Consider the following 18102-nt stretch of genomic DNA (forward strand, 5'->3'; position numbering starts at 1 on the left):
CTTGGACCAATGGTAAGGAGTCCACCACCTGTGTCACAAAAGAAGGCACTGAGGCTCAAGGAGGTGCCGAGTAACTTGCCTGAGGTCACACAGACAGTAGGTGCTAAAGATATAAACTCAGTCTATTAGAACAAAACCCGAGCTCTGGAGCACTTTTGTAAAGAACTTAGCACAGAGGACAATCTAGTGACTGCCAGAGAAGAGGAAGGTTGTGGGGCTGGGAGAAAAAGGTGAAGGGATGAGGAAGTACAAAACAGTAGTTACAAAATAGTCGTGGGGATGTAGAGTACAGCATAGTGAATACGGTCATTAGTAGTGTGATAGCTAAAGTTTAGAGACAGAAGGGTGATAGAGTAATTGAGGGATCACTTCATAAACTATATAAATGTCTAACCGATGTATTGTATACCTGAAACTAATAAAAAATAGCATAGTGTTCGACATCAGAAAATGCTCAATTAAAATATAATACATATATACACATAGATGTGTGTGGATAGTCTTCTCATTCTTAAAAACAAAGAGCTCTTCGATTCTTCTACTCGCTTTTAGAAAGTTCTCTTTGTCTTCCTTCCTTTTTCTCTAATTCTTTTTCTCTAATTCAAGTTCCATATGTCATTTATGGCTCCCTTTTCTTCTTATCCTTCCCTTTTAAAATCCTCTGCAACAGATATATGTCTACAGCATAGCTCTCTCTTGGGTCCACAAGGATTTTCTTCTTAATGTGATCCTTACTTCCTCTACCAGGAGCACTTTTCCTTTCATACCTTCCACTTCCTGAAGGAGAATAAGCATGGCTTGCATGATTGCTAGAGGGATAAACTCCTTGCACATCGGAAGCCCACTAAGCTCCCCAGGGGGAAGATATTGTCTCTCTTTCCTCCCTAGTTTTTCTATAATATCTATCACAGTGCCTGAATGTAGTTGGTGCTCAATAAATACCTTTTGAATGAATTAATAAATAAAACATAACAGGGTTACCCCCAAAGAACCACCTAGACTCCTCCTTTGGCTAAAAAGACCATAAGCAAAAGCCACAAAGCATCTGCAGAGTGCTATAAAAATGCTCGGTGATATGCTAAACATCTACATATTCTATAGTGAGACACTTTCATAAATGCAGAAATATTGGGAAGGATCACAGAAATACAGAAGAGGAAGGAAGAAGGAAACTCATACTGTGAGGGCTCAATATATTGTATGTACGTATGTACTGTGCAAAGTGCGTTTTGTAAATTACCTTATTTAGTCTTCACAACAGTTTGTGAGGTAGGCATTAAGCACACTTTGTAGATGAAAAACTGAGCTCTGAAGGATTTACTTTCACCCCAAAGTCCCAAATATACTAAGGATCAGAGGGATTCTATCCAGGCCTGCTTTTCAAAGCCCTGTTCTTTCTACCAAACCAACTTTATAGGTTCTTTGCTTCCAAAATAGTGTTTTAAATATGTTTTAACACTCTTGCAAATCACATACATCGTTAAATGGTTTCTCCAATTTTTAAATAAATTTTTAAATAAATTCGCTTGCACCTCTTAAATTGAGTATCTATGTGATGGATTCCTTTAGCTTTTACTTTTAAGCAGAATCTCTGCTTAACGAGTCATTCTAATGTCCCATTACTCCTGGCAATGTTCATGAATTTCCAATAGGTGCTCTTCTTAGAGTCATTTGCTCACATTTACTTATATTACAGGCAAATTCATAGTTGCTCTTGCAGTGACTTTTTAAAAATGTTCATTTTTATGCTTCTAAATGTATCTAAAAATCTAAATTATAAAATTGATCTTTAAAATTGATCTCTTTAAGCCTGTATGTGTAGTATACTGCCATATTTCATTTTTCTGCAACGAGAGAAGTATAGACTAAGACCAAAGAGAGAAAAATGCTGACTTTCATATGAGAAAAGTTTACTGAAAATTAAATGACTTGAAGCTCTGACTCTGATTACAAGGGGCAGGAATTTTCTGAAAGCCAATTCCCAGGACAATTTTTCTTATATCTTTTCTCTTATCCATATGTCAAAAATGCTACTGAAGAAAGTTTCATGCCAAAAAAAAAATATGGTGATGAATGTATTCTTAGAAATCAGATCCAGACAGTCATCTTCTAGTTCTCAAATTTTAGAGTGTATCAGAATCGCATGGAGGGCATGCTAGAACACAGATTGTTGGGTCCCGTCAGTGGGTTTGGGATGGGGCTTGATAATTTGTATTTCTAACAAGTTCCCAGGTAATGTTGCTGCTGTTGCTCTAGAAGCCATAGGCTGAATGTGCTCTCCCAAGTTTAAGGGCCCGGGGGCTACTGATGCTCAGTCAGAAGACTCCAGGGCAGTAGTTCTCAGTCCTCACTAAACATCAGAATCACCTCATGAACGTCTCAAAAATACTGATGTCCTGGCCACACAGACACAGATTTTTATTCTGTTGGTATTTGGTGGGGCCCAGGCCTGGAGAACACCTGGGTTACCTAAACCTAAATTGATACATATTTAAAATGGATTTCATTTTTTGGAAAATTAATTTTTAATTTTTGTCTTATTGAAAATAATCCTAGAGGGAAAAAAAGCAGACAGCAGGATTTTCGGTTAAATATTGTGGTTTAAAAAAGGGCATTTACTAAGCTTCCTCTGAAAACCTAATCGAAACAGTGGTAATGGACCAAAAAAATGCATTAACCTACAAGGTCAAGAGAATAGGACAAAAAAAAAAACAGTAATAAAAATATTGACATTAGATAACAGAGAGAAGAGTGATAATTGACTTAGCTGCACAAAAAGGCTGAATTCTACATTTGTGAATTCTTTTAGGGGAGCCTAAAAGCAGGCTGCTTCTTGCTATGGAATCCCAGAAAGTCTCAGGAGCTAGAACGTGCCTCTGAGAATTGGGGAGGGGATAGGTGGATGGAAATAGGAGACCTGAGAAGCAACTAGTCCATGACTCTACATCAGTGTGTATTAGAATGTGGTCCAGGGACTGCTGGGGTCTCCAAGGTTCTTTCAGGGGTCCATGAGATCAAAATTATTTCATTATAAAACTAAAACAATTATTTGCCATTTTCACTCTCATTCTCTCATAAGTATATAGTGGGGTTTTCCAGAGTCTGTATGACATGTGACAATATCATTGCTCAGACAATTAATGGAATATGTGCCTGGATATTCTTGTTTTCTAGACTTTTCTAAGGTATGATTTTGGGATATAAATGTACATGCTTTTAAAGGTTAACTGTTCTCAATACTTTTACCGTGTGCTTTTCTATTATATCTGCTATAATCTGTGTAACCCCATAATCATCTAATAAGTTATTTTGAAATTCTAATATGCTTATATGGAAATAAGAACATTATGTTGTCTTGTTTTGCATTAACATTTAAAGTTATTTTAAAGACTTTTCTAAATTTTAAATTTAGAAAAACATCTTAAAGAATAGGTTATCATACTGCTTTGTCTAGAAAGGTACACAAGGTAGCTGAGAGACTGATAGAGCCTTCTATAGTTGACATTGCTAAATGTCTGCTGGATAAGACAAAGTTCATATCTCAGGATATTAATATCTGGACAAATCTATAGACATAGATGTTTATCTCGCATCTATTCAACATCAACACCTACTAAGCATTGATAAAGACCTTTTAGATGAATGGCACTAAAACACACTTGGTGTACTGGCACCAAATACCAATGGTTAGCACTAAATACGAATGGTGATATAATATATGAAGTATTAAATAGTTGATTTGACTTTTATGGTTTGTACTGGAAAAACTATGCTGGCATTTGGACTGATGGTACAAAAGCAATGGGGTAAAAGTGCTGGCTACTTAGCACAAATCAGGTCAGGAGCATCAAACTGTACTTTTGATCACTGTCACATACTTGCAATAAAATAAAAATGCCAGTTTCACATAATAATTCCTTGATGAAGTAATTAAATTTATTAATTTTATTAAATTTTAACCCCTAAGTATACATTTAAAAGTATCTATGATTAAATGAGAAATATACATAAAAGACTTCACTTTCTCAGCAAAGCACAATGGTTGTCTCAAAAACAAACACTTGTATAATTATTTGAGTTGCAAACTAAATTGGTCATTTTTTTCATGGAACATTTTTACTTGAAACAACGACAGACAAATTATGGTTATTCAGACTTGGGCATTTGGAAGACATTTTTCTGAAAAATGAATAAGGTAAGCCTGTCACTTCAAGGAAAACAATTGACAGAACTTGTTGCTCATTATAAATTTGAACTGCTAAGTGAACATTAGAATTTTAGAATATTTTTATCTGCTGCCATGAGCTTGTCAGCTTCCCAAAACTTAAAGACTTTTCTAATTAGGTTGGTAGCAATATTAATAAATGTGTTTTTTTTTTTGCTATATTGTAATGAAATACGTCAACATATGGAAGAGCTGCATAATTCACAATTCAATAAAACAACATTTTACAAATAATCAATGCATGATGTTATAAAATCATTCATGGGTAAAAGATATATTCAAAATGCAACACCAGTATATTTTAATACATCAGAATATGAAAAAGTTCATTAATATGGCTTCATATTCCATATTGCAACTAATCTTTAAGAAATTATCACTTCATGAATTTTGGTGTAGTACCTGAGAAGAACAGCCACAATAATCTGTAAAAGACTATTCAAATACTCCTCTATTTTCTAGCTATGTATCTCTGTGAGTTTTCTTTATATTTTTGAACCAAAACAACATATTGCCACAGAACATAGAAGGAGATATGTGAATCCACATATCTTCAACTGAGCAACAGTTGTGGACTGTTAGGAGTCTGTAATATAATAACCCATCCAGATCACCCTACATAGATCCCCACCAGTTGAGAATAAATGTCCAGTCAGCTTTTCATGCCTCTATTAAATAGAGGTAGAGATCCGAGGATCATTTGACATTTAGGAAAATCTTTAATGTGAAAGACAAAAAAATAAAGACATGGGAGGTGGAAAGAAACATAGAGGGAAAAAAGTTTAATGTAGAAACTATAAGAAAACTATTGAAGAAAGGAAAGAAGGAAGGAAGGAAGGAAGGAAGGAAGGAAGGAAGGAAGGAAGGAAGGAAGGGAGAGAGAAAGGGGGGAGAAAAGAGGAAAAGAAACAATAATAAAGAACTAAAATTGATATCCTCAGAGAGAAACAAGGAAAAAAGCTATAAGAAACCATAAAAAAGGATGTGTTGAGGAATAAAAAGAGCTTTGAAAATTTGAAAAATGATAATAGAAATGAAAATTTCAACAGAAAAATCAGATGTTTAAGATTTATCAGAAAACCAAAGAAAGAACAAAGAGAAAAATATTTAAAAATTACATCATTGTTTGAGGAGTTCTGATATCTGCTTGTAGAAGTTCCAGAAAGAGAGAGTAAGAAATACATACATATATACATACATACATACATACATACATACATACATACATAAAAAGAAATTATCAAAGAAAAAAAATCACAAAAATTTCCCTAAACTGAAGGGCATGAATTTCAGTTTGACAGGTTCTGCCATATACCTACTGAACAGAATAGACATACAGGACCACTTGGGACAATAAGATCTTAAAAGTACCAAGATAGAGCCAACAGGGCAAATAAAAGGATTGGAAATTTAAAAGGCACTGGCTTTCTCAATAGTTACAAGAAAAGTTAGAATAAAATGCAGCAAAATCATCAAAATCTGCGAGAAATCTGTATGCATCCAAAATATAAATCAAACTCCAACAAAAGGTCTCAACATGTTTACCTCTCATTTATCTTTTCTCAAGAATTTCCGGGAAAAAAATGTTCCACGAAAATGAGGGAGTTAACCTCAAAAAAAGGCATGGATCCAACAAATAAGAGTCAAAAGGAATCCCCAGGATGATGGTGAAGGGAGATCCCAAGACAACAGCTGTGCAGGAAACACAGAGATCAACCAGTCCAGATGGGACCAGAGGGGGGACTGCTCCACGAGAGTACCTACGAGGACAAGATGAAACTGATGGCTACCTTGGGTATTTGCACAGAGAGAAATATTTACCCCTCTGGTACAGAGTTTAGGGATGAATTAGGGATAGGTTAATAGGAAACTAGGCAAACAAAAAAGAGACAGTTATTAACACCAGGGAAAGCCAAAAGTTGTGAAAGAAAGAAAACGTAATCATAGCACACCACTTTCTCTGCTGTGAATCATATTTACATAGTAATAAAAATGTGAGCCCCAAGTTATGATTTAACCAATACCTATATAAAATATTGGAGGCCTGGAAAAGGTAAGTATGTCTCAATATGTGAGGAGTTAGGAATGAATGAGAGCTAAATTCGCATCTTCTATAGTAGAAAGTTCATAAATAATATTTGAATTAGAAAAATAGCAAGGGATAGCAGCATCAGATTGCTATTTAGATATATGAAAACAAATTCAGAAATGGCTAAAATTATGACGATTGCTTCTGGAGAGGAGACGTTGGGGTTGGGAGGAATGGAGCTGGGTACTGATGGTTTCTATTATAAACAAAAATGCATTACCTGCTGGTGACAGAAAAATTGGGAACTACGGAAAAGCAAAAATGGGAATAAGAGTCCCCATATTACCCATATATAAAGATTAACACTATGACCCTATTAGTGCCTTTTCTTTGAGCTTATGTGCATTTTATATTATTGAGATATGACTTGTATATTTTATATTTTACTTTATTCACTTGACAAAAGCATTTTCCCATTTATTACGCTTTTCGAAATATTTTCACAATATATTATTTCATAATGGATAACATTATTTAGGTGTAATAATTTAGATCTGTCTACCAATATTTTATTATGAAAATTTTCAAAAACAGAAGCAAGCGGAAAGAATTATATAGTGAAAACCATGTATCTGCCATCATGGTTCTACAGTTAACATTTTGCTATACATGCTCTATCACACATTTACCAATCTATCTATCCCTCCATCTACTCATTGATCCATGTTATGTTTTGCGGCATTTTAAAGTAAGTTGTGGACTTTGATATGATTTATCTTAAACACTATATCGGGCATACCATTAATGCTAGTTCGATATGTCTTCAGTTCTTTTTCTTAGGTAACTTTTACATACAATGATATGTATAAATCTTAAGAATGCTATTTAATGAATTTAGACAAATGCATACTCATGTGTAACCCAAATCCCTATCAAGATTCAGATTACATTACTATCACCTCAGAAAACTCCCTCATGCACCTTTCCCTCTCAATTCACATTCCTACTCCTTATACCCACAGAGGCAGTCAATGTTCCAATTTAAAAAATCCATTCCAGAATTTCATAGAATTGGAATAATACAAATGTGCTTTTTATATTAGGCTTTTTGCACTTAGCATAATGACTTTACGATTAATTTGTGTAGAGTACACCATTAGTTTGTTCTTTTATCTTGCTGAGTAGCATTCCTTTAATTTACTCTCTTGCTAATGAACACATAGACTATTTCTAGTTTTTGCCTATTATTAATAAAATTTATGAACATTCTAATGAAAAGTTTTTGTGCGATAAATGTCTTCATTTCATTTGGGTAAATATCTAGCAATGGAATTACTTTGTCATAGGATAGATTTTTCTTTTTGTGTGTGTGTGGGGTGGGGAGGGGGAGGTAAATAAGTTTAATGTGTTAACAGTAGGCCAACAGGGGAGAACAAGACCCCCCAAGGCCCCAGCCTTTCTGCCATGATATCCTGGGACCTGCGTGCTTGGGCTAGTCCCATGCCTGCCTCAGCTCTGGAGCCCTCTAGTCCCAGGGAAGGGTGGGAAAGGAAGGTGGACATCCGGAGGCTCGGTCGGCCCCAAGAGTTCAGGGAGGCAAACAGACTAGTTGAATTTGTCCTTCGAAAAACCCATCTCCAGATGCTGATCCATGAACTTTTTCTGAATTTCCTGTTTCTTCTGCTCATCTGAAATGGGCAGCCCTATGGACTTCTGTCTCTGGTCTGGTCATACGTCATATTTTCCACCATGCTGACATGTCTCACTATCTAGATCTGACAGCTAGGAGTTCTCGGGGTTGACCTTCTTGGTATTGATCTCAGGGTCACTGGACACCAAGCGGTTTCACCACTCCATCTTGTTGATCTTCTCCAAATGCATCTTGCCATCTTCAGTGAGCCATGAGCTCTTCTCTACCTTCACCTTGTAGTAGAGCTCCCTGTCAATGACTGCCAGTTGCCCCTTGAATCCCACCCAGAGGTGCTGCCACTGGATGTCCGCTACCATATCCTTCTCCTTCGGCTGGAATTTGACAGAGAAGGGAACAGCCAGATCCAGCTCCAGCAGGGTCTGGGTCCAGGGGTAATTGGACAGGTTTGTCCCACTGCCAAAGTTGGCCTTCAGTTTCCCTTTGTCTTTCTCATCCTCCTCAGTCTCCTGCTTCTCTGGTGAGCCAACGGTGCCATTCTCAAGCTGGGTCTAATGATTCTCTGGATCTTTTTTCTGGTCAATCTCCAGCTACAACCTCTCTGCCTCCTCACTTCTTAGCTACTTGATTTAGGGCCCAGAGCTCTTTGACTTGGCTTTTATATAGAGTTATATACGAGTTTGCCATATTTTCCAAAATAAGCCAAGTATATAGAGATATAAGAATTTTTAACCTGTGTCATTTTTTGGTAAATTGTATTTCTTAAGGAATTTGTCCTTTCAATTGTTGTATTTATTGGAATAAAGTTGTCCACAATATTCCTCTATTATGCGTTTAATGTCTATGGGATCTACTGTGAGAATCCCTCTTTTATTCCTGATCCTGAAGATTTATGTTCTTTCTCACTCTTTCTCTAGATAGGGGATTTTCAAATTTGTTAACCTGTTCAAAACATACTGTTGGTTTTGTAAATTTTCTGTATTGTTGGTTTATTTTATGTTTCATTGATTCCTGTTTTTATGTTTATTTTCTTCATTTTACTTAGTTTGGATTTAATTCGTTCTTTTTCTAGCTTATTAAGAATTAAAGTCATTGATTTCGAATGTTTCTTCTTTTTTAATATAAGCATATTAGATTATAAAGTTTTCTCTAAGTTATACTTTTGCTGAATTCTACAAATTTTGAAAAAATGTATCCTTATAATCATTTAAAAATATTTTCTACTTTCCCTAATGATTTCTTCTTTTATCCAAAGTATGTTATTTAATTTCCAAATATTTCTGTTTTATAGATTTTTTTACTAGTATATGGGTTAATTTCTGTTATCAAAAAACATATTCCATATAATTTCAATCCTTTAAAATTTTTTGAGACTTGTTTTACAGCTGAACATGATCTGTCCTGGTGAATGTTCCCTGTGCACTTGAAAAGAATGAGTGTTCCACTGTAGTACACAAATGTTGATTAGGTCAAGCTAATTGACAGTGTTATTCAAATCGTCTATATCCTGTTTAGAAGATTTTTATTTTAATCTAGCTGTCATATTAATTACTGAAAGAGATATTTGTTAATATCCACCTATGACAGTGGATTTGTCTATTTTTCTCTCTTTGGTTCTATCAGTTTTTTTCTTTGTCTATTCTGAATCTCTGTTATTAGGTACTTTACTAGTTTTCTATCACTGTGCTAAACAAATTATCATAAACAGTGGCTTAAAATAATCCAAATTTATTATCTTACAATTCTGTAGGTTAGAAATTAATGTGGGTCTCACTGGGTTAAAATCAAGCTACTGGGAGGGCTATCTTCCTTCTGGAGCTGCTAATAGAAAATTCACTTTTTCCAGCTTCTATAGGCTGCCCAAATTCCCTGGCTCATGGTCCCCTCCCTCCATCTTTAAATCCAGCAGTGCTGGGTCAATTCCTTCTCATATCACATCACTCTGATCTCCTCTTCTGTAGTTAAATCTCCCTATTCTTCCTCTTTTCTGACTTCCTCTTCCACTGTTATGGTTACATTGCATTCATATGAATAATCAAGGATAATTCCCCACTTTAGGTCAGCAACCTTAATTCCCTTTTGTCATATAATGTGTCATATTTACAGGTTTCAGAGATTAGGAGACAGATATCTTGGGACAGAGGACCAGCATTCTGTTCCCATAGTGGCCTACAGTTATGATTATGCCTTCCTAATGAATTGACCCTTCTGTCATTAGGAATAGTCTCTCTTTGTCTCTTGTAATATTCTTTGTTTTGAAGTTTACTTTGATTTTAATGTAGCTTCACCCACTTTTTATGATAACTGCTTGCATGGGATGTCATTCTCATTCTTTTATTTTCAATTTATCTGTATCTTTAAATTTAAAGTTTGTTTATTATAGGTAGAATGTAGTCGGATCTTCTATCTATATTATCTAGTCTGACAATCTTTACCTTTAATTATATTGTTCAGAACAATTATATTTAATACAATTATTGATATGGTTATGGTTAGGCCTATCATTTTGCTATTTGATTCCTTTTTTCCAATTTATTTTTTTTTAAATCTGTTCTTCTCTCTTTGCTTTTTTGAGGTTAATTCAATATTCCTTAGTATTCCATTTTAGGTCTAATATGACTTTTTAGCTCTACTTTTTGTCATTACTTTTTAAGTGATTACTCTAGGAATACATTTTGTACCTTACTTATCACAATCTTCTTAGGGTAAGTGTACTGCTTCACATAAAGAATCCTACAACAGTATAAATTTCATTAACTGCCTCCTCCCTTCCTCATCCATTGTAGTATTATTGCCACATAATTTTACATCTATGTGTTATAAACCACATAATACAATGTTATGTTTTTGCATTAGCATAAGTTATTTTTAAAGAAATTAAGAAAAAAAGTCTTTTATATTCATCCACCAGTTTACCATTCCCAGTGCTTTTCATTATTTTTTGAGATTTGTTTTCTTATGATGCTACTGCCTTTCTGTCTGAAGACTTCCTTTAGTATTTCTTGTAGCACAGTTATATTGGCTTTCATTTATCAAAAACATCTTTATTTCAGTTTCATTTTTAAAGAACATTTTTGCTAGAGATAGAATCTGGCTTGACTTTTTTCTTTAACACTTTAAAAATAGTTTCACCACCTTCTGTCCTCTATTGCTTCTGGTATCAAGTTAGTTATCATTTGTGCCTTGTTCCTATATGTAAAGTTCCTGTATGTCTGAATACATACATTTTCGTCTGAATACATTGAAGATTTTCTCCTGATTTTTGTTCTCAGCAGTTTGTCTATGATATACCCAGGCATGATTTTCCTTATATTTATCCTTCTTAGGGTTTGCCTAGCTTTTTGGTTCTGTAAGTTAATATTTTTCATCAACTTTGAGAGTAGTTCAGATTTGGTTTCTTCAGAAAATGTTTCTGCCTCATTATCTCTCTCTTCTCCTTTGGTCTCTAATTGCACAGATGTTGGATCAGTTAATACTAGCAATGAGGTTGCTGAAACCTCATTTTTCTGAATATCTTTTCTCTGTTCTTTAATTGTATAATTTCTATTGATCTGTATACAAGTTCACTAACTCCTTCTTCTGTAGTTTCCAATCTCTTGTTAAGCCCAGTGAGTTTTTCATTTCAGTTATTCTTTTTATTTCTTTAAGAATTTCATTTGGTTCTTTTTTATACATATTGTTTCCATTTCAGTGCTGATATTTCTCCTATGGATTCACTCAAATGGACATTTTCCCTTTGATTATTTGAATATATTTGCAAGAGCTTCTTTAAAACCTTCGTCAGGTAATTCTATTCTCTGGGTCATCTCAGGATTTCTATATTTTCCTCATTCTCTTGGCCAGGAGTCACATTTTCTTGTTTCTTTGCATGTCTAATAACCTTTAATTGTATATTAAAAAGTGTGGGTGATATGCTGTAGAGGCAGAAAAGTATTGGTTTGGATCTAGCAGGAAGTTGAGTGAATGGCTGATCATCTTGTTCTTGTAGCAGTTTCCATTTATACCTTGTTAGGGTGAATCTGTTTTAGTTATACATTAGGCTTAGAGAAGATACTTATCCTGGGACACAGACTTCATTCCTGAGTCATAACTCTTTTAGTTTTCACTGCAAAGCACAAGATGTTTATTAAGCCTCTCTAAATTTCTGAGGTTTACATTCCAATCTCTGTTCCTCAAGTGATAGCAGCTGAAATCTCTGTTCTATTTTTTAAGGCTTTCAGCTGTTGTTTTCTAACGGACTTCTTGGAATCTCCCTTGAAAATGCACATTTTAGGGATCAGGCGAAGATTTGAGGTAAGTTTAGCTTATATACATATTTGTTGTTTTGTCCCATAGATTCTTCTTTCCTGTCCTCTGACTCCTTCTGACACCTCAAACCTATGTGACATGTATTTCATATGGGTTCTAGCCACTTCACACTGCATGGATTTTTAAGCAACCACAGATCTCACCAGTACTATTTACTTCTTTCAAGGATTGAATAACTTCTCTAGTTTATACTTCCTTTTTGTCACTGGTGTGTGTGTGTGTGTGTGTGTGTGTGTGTGTGTGTGTGTGTGTGTGTGTATTTTGTCCAGATTTATCAGTGATGTCTGCTACAAGCTACTCCACCATTCCTGTAATTACAACTTCATCTTAGCAACTCTTGCTGGGTTTTCTGCATGGGTTGGTGTGCAGCACCAATTATTAAGTCATGTATCTTGGTCTTCAAAATCCAAGAACCTAAACTTTTAAATAAAATAATCTAATTATATAGATTTGTTTGTTTATGACTTCAGACCCAGAGTTCTGGTTGTTCAAGCTCCAAGCCCAGTACTCCAGTATCGAAATGATTCTTTTGGCTACCTATATATATGCATATATTGACAATTCTATGTTATTTTTTCCCCCGATAATGACTCTTGATTTCCTTTACATTATTAAGACATTTTCACCTTAGCAGTTTCCAGGATTAGAGAAACATGGCATTTGGCTTTAATTTTTTCCAAGTCCTCCTGGCCAAGATTTCCTGGAATTGTTTGCTGACTAGTCCAAGTCTTGACTGAAAACTATAGCTAAAAACTATAGCTGGCAAGAATAAATGGCAGATTCTAGGTGCTACTTGTTGTACTCAAATGAGTACTGATTCTGGAACCAAAAGAAACACAACCCATTGCCTGTTTGGGGGCTGTTTTTAGAGTAGTTGCACATCTTTATCTTGAAAGTTGGCCAATATTTTTAAAGTATAATAAATAAAATGTATTTATAAAAAATGTATTTCTCCATTATAAAAAATACCATGCTCACTTCATTCCATTTGCACTAAAAAGAGTGCTTGACTAGGGAAGAAAAGCATTCTCTGATCAATCCCTGTCAGCTATGATAATTGAGCAAGCCTTATATTCTTACCATTAATATTTATACACTAATCTTGTTATTTTCCCCTACAAATACTATAAGTTCTTCAAGCTTCAGCCTTTATCCTACATTGTCCAGATAGCCTTTGGTGAGGACCCTAAAGAGGATTTGAATTCCTCCACTAGAATATATTTTCAGTAAAAAATCATTGTCTTGTTATCAAAGACAGCAATAATTAAGAGAATAGCCCTTAGAGTGAGACAGATCCAAAATGTGAGTTCAAAATTTCCCACTTTCTATGCAATCTTTGGATTTTATAAAACTTCCTGTAAGTTGCAGAAAAAATAGAGATAAAAATAGTCCCTATCTCATTTTATTATTGTGAGAATCAGATACAGTAAGGCATATAAAAGTTTCCAGTAGTTCCTGCCATATTTTTTATTAACATTGTTATTTCTCCCTATAGTAAATACTCTATAAGCAATTGCCTAAATAAGCACTTGTTGAATTAAATGCTACTTTGGTAAAAGAGAAAAACACATATATTACAAAAACAAGTTATAAAAAAAGAACTAAGAAAGAGAATTAGTGAAGAACCTGTTTTAGATAGGATCATCAGGGAAGGGCTCTTGAAGATGACATGGAAGCTGAGTCTTAAGAGATAAGGAGAAAGCCACACGAAAAAGGAGAACCTCATTCTAGGCAGAGGAAAGCATGCACGAAGATCTTAAGGCAGACATGCATATGAACTTTCTAAGAACTGAAAGACCACAGTGTGTTGGGACAGATGGAATAAGGGCAGAATGGCACCAGATGTGATCAGAGGTAGCAAAGACCAAACACAGATGGCCTTATAGGCCAGAGTAGAAAGTTTGGCTTTTGGTCTAAGTGCTAACTCTGAAGGATTTTAAGCAGAATAATGACAAGATCTTCAGACTTAACCCATGATTCACAAAAACCATTTGAAGGAGGATAAGAATTTCTGAAAATAGTTGGAACTTATTTATAGAAACAAAAGTATAAATGTCGAATAAAATATTTTCTATTATTATTGAAGTTATTGATTCGACAAACCAAAAATCATTTTGGGATACTTAATAAAGATTTTTGTCTACTTCTCTTTCTTTCACATATACCATGAATATGTAAGGAATACTGTGATCCACTTAAAATGGAGGGAGATAAGAGTTAGTGAGTCAAGCAGGAAGGGTTAGAGTAACTGAAAAGATGGCCATATTTGACAGCTATTAGGGCACAGAATGGGAGCACTTAATCTGAGCTGTGAGGACCACCATAGATGAGGGATGATTTAGAAGATGCTGTGGGATACTGTAAGATGTTGGGCATTCCAACACAAACGCCATAAGGAGACTTAAAAGAAAATGTAGATTTATATAACAAATCATTATCTTTACAAGTTAATTGCCCCTCAGCTTAACAAATCTTTGTCACCATAACATTCTTCCTGGAATGGCGAGGTCTATTCTTTCTTGAAGCTGCTTCATTCCCTTTATATATATATATAGTATTTGCTGCATATTAGTAACTCTCTTACTAATTAAGACCACTGCCATAAATATAATGAAGTGTTTCTATTTTCGCATGATATATTGAGTAATTAACAATATTTCCTCTCTTAAGGAAATTTAGTCCCAAGGTAAAGCTTAGGGGAAAATGGTGGCATGTTCAGATTTTCATTACTCGTTCACCAATAATAGGTTAACTTAAGTGTACATAATAGCTGAGCTTCCAAAAATGGGTCAGTGTTGTTTTTTTAAAAAATTATATTACTATGAGATTGTCATAAGAACGGCTTTGATGTTAGTTTTAACTTTTTTTCTTGGAGGATGAAGTATAGCTTATCAAATGTTGGCTATAACCTTCATGACAACTAATTATCTTTCATTTCATAGCAGCTGATAATAAGAGCAAAAAATGGTGAATACCTACTGTTGCCAGGTAACTGCATCCACTGTGCTTCCTGCCACCTTCATGAATCTGTAAAGAACAGAAAGAACAAAGATATTGCAACTTAAAGCAAACCATATCCCCAGGGTTAAAATGAAATAGAAACTGAGATACGGATCAGGTCAATCCCTAGGCAGCTATGCTTTCTGAGAGGGTCCACAGCCACAATCATAGCCTATCCACAGCTATTGGAAGTTAAACTGTGCAGAGGTAAAGGTAATCATACTTTTGGGTCTCCACACATGCTTTGCCATCTAGAAATCAAGACCTCAATACAACATTCTGTCTGTTTTCCCAAGCCCATGCCCAATAGCTCCCGGCTCACTTTCTCTATGATCTAAACTTATCTGTTTCATTTCTTATTCTCCAAGAACTCTGAGATCTGCTAGGAAACAAATAAATGACAATATTTCCCAAGGATCACAAAATAATAGATGCCTCTGAAAAAATTCAGACCTCTCCTTTTGAAGAAGTTGGGAAAACCCAAGATATTTGTACAAGTATAAAGCGCTACCAAATATGCTGCAATGATGGGCTGCTACACCTGTCTAAATGTAGAAACCTGAACAACACCCTATAGAGAAATCTAACCATTTCTGGAGCAGCTAAGTAGAGAACTGAGCATCATCTGACAAGCATGCTCAGGGAAACCAGACCTGTTTCTCTGCAGAGCACATAGCAAAGTCTTGCTAGCAAATCCCCACCCTCCTGCGCTCCTGGAAGTTCCACTAGAACAAAAGGGCCAGGAGGCAGCATCTGAAGCCTCAAAGATGCCACAAAGTATTAGGAGTAAGTGGAGGACAGGAGAAGGAAATGAGGAGGAGGAGGCAGTTTGGCTCCTCCTTGTCTGCATGGTTTTGCCTTTTTTCCCCCTCCACTACCATTTGTCAGCCCAGAAGCAAGAACCTGGGAAATGGAGCATGGTAGTGATCAATGCATGAAATTGGTTAGATGGGACCAATTATAACATAAACATGGACTGGAGTAAATACATTTACCGAGTACCTACATAGTACTAGGCATTCACATGTATTATTTCCTAAAATTCTCAAAATTGCTTTGCTTGGTGAGGTGGACATTATTGATCCTATTATATAGATTACTAACTTCTCTACTGGCTAGAGAAGTAGTATCTCCAGACACCCCAAACAGCCCGTTTTTTGGGGGTCATGCTACCTCTCCTAGTAGCACTCCTTGGGAAGCAGGGCACAGGTACAAAGAGAACCCATGGGATTCTCTTTTTCATCTCCCCATCTCTTTTCCCCAGCCCAGGAAGATCTCTTGAGTCTGGGAGGGTAGCTCCACTCTCCTCACTATTTCCAGGCCTGTGCCGGGGATTCCCCCTTTGGAATTCAAAAGCCAGAAAGGTTTGTGCATTCTCCTTTCCATCCTACCAGGTTCTATCTACCTCTGAGCCAACAAGCATCCAACCAAGCTACCTGCTTGAATAGAGGAGAAAAATGGAAAAATGGTAAAATACAGGAGGAATGAAAACAGATTAGCATCCCAAATACAATTCCTGCCACATATATATTCTAAATAGTGGTTACCTGATGATAATCTTACAAGTAGGATCACCCAAAAATAGAGGGCAAGATGAAATTTTGAACCCCCTTCCCAGGATATTTTAAAAATTAGAAAACCTAGACAAACTCAGATCAAAGTATAATTTTTAAAAAAGAAATAAAATGTTTTAAAATATATTTACGTGAACTTTACTACTCCAAGATAATTCCTAAAATTACAACTAGAAATACTATTTTATGGAAAACTGTCTCCATTTACATATAAAAATAACCATAAAGAAAATAACACTAACATTTCTAGTGCTTTCTCATTATAATTTTTTTTTGGTTTCTTATGTGTATTTTGTATAACCCTGGAAACAATCCTGGTGGATAGATATTCCTAATTTATAGTGGAGGAAGCTGAGACTCACAGAAGTTATATGAATTGCTCAAATTTACAGAGCTAGTGAGGACTAAGTTCAGGTTCTCTGATTCCAAATCCTACCCTCTTTTTAGGATCCTATGCTGCCTCCAAGCTATTTTCACTGAAGCCGGGAAGTACAGTACAACTCTAAGATGCAAAAAATAAGCTGAATTTTTTTGCCTTCAGAAAATATACCATATTTACCAGAAAAAGAGTAAAGGCCTGAGCACCTTCTTTGTTTGTTGGCTTCCTCTCACGACTTGAGCATTTCAGACCCTATTTGTAAGACAATATGTTGGAGCAAGTATCAAAAGGTGACTGATTTAGGGCCTCTGCTATAAGGCAACCACAATAAAGTCGAGAAGACAGACACTGAGACAATTAGCTATCAGAGACTCTGTGTGCTGCACTACTGCTGTGTACAAACTAACAGCTGTGGGACGGCAGTCAAGGGTGTCCCACACGTCTGGCCTTTATCCTTTAAGAACTAGGTGCAATTCCATGTCCTATTTATCTTTGTAAGACTAATACTCAACACATCACTGTAAAATATAGCTAGGTCTTCCTTCACATATATTGTTGGATTTATCCTGTGTTTAAACAAGAGAGGGAGTGTCAGGATCAGACTGGAATTTCAGGAAACTTACTTTGGCTATGGTAAAGGTGAAAGGGAACGGTGTGGACAAACTGGCAGATGAATGTATAAGATAGGAGACTTTGAAATGTGAGAATGAAAAAAAGACACAATCGAGAAACACTGTTGGAGCACTCAAGAGGACTTGGCAGGTGAGTTTAAATGAGGGAGAGGTATAAGAGAGGATCCTGAAGTTTTAATCGCAGTAATGTCATTGTCCAAATGGGCAACCTAGAACAGATTTTTGATGCTGATGTTGGTGAATGTTTTCCAATCCTCCTGAATATGCCTCAAAGAACTTGAAGTAAATAAGTCATTGGTGGTAATAG

The 18102-nt window shown here is 35.6% G+C and overlaps 1 protein-coding gene and 1 pseudogene across 10 annotated transcripts in view; both read right to left on the reverse strand.

Moving 5' to 3' along the window:
• Nucleotides 1–18102, reverse strand: part of HPSE2 (heparanase 2 (inactive)) — a 577707-nt gene that overhangs the window by 170911 nt on the left and 388694 nt on the right. For all 10 annotated transcript variants that reach the window (XR_001599306.2, XM_016164143.2, XM_016164141.2 and 7 more), the window contains one exon: nt 15190–15237. Coding sequence is in view for 9 of the 10 variants with exons in the window: in XM_016164143.2 (XP_016019629.2) it covers nt 15190–15237 (48 nt within the window). In the remaining variant the exon portion in view is untranslated. The remainder of the gene's footprint in view (nt 1–15189; nt 15238–18102) is intronic.
• On the reverse strand, nt 7223–8564 carry LOC107520378 (annotated as a pseudogene).

The sequence above is a fragment of the Rousettus aegyptiacus genome, unplaced genomic scaffold (assembly GCF_014176215.1).
Source record: "Rousettus aegyptiacus isolate mRouAeg1 unplaced genomic scaffold, mRouAeg1.p scaffold_m13_p_6, whole genome shotgun sequence".
Taxonomy (NCBI): Eukaryota; Metazoa; Chordata; class Mammalia; order Chiroptera; family Pteropodidae; genus Rousettus; species Rousettus aegyptiacus.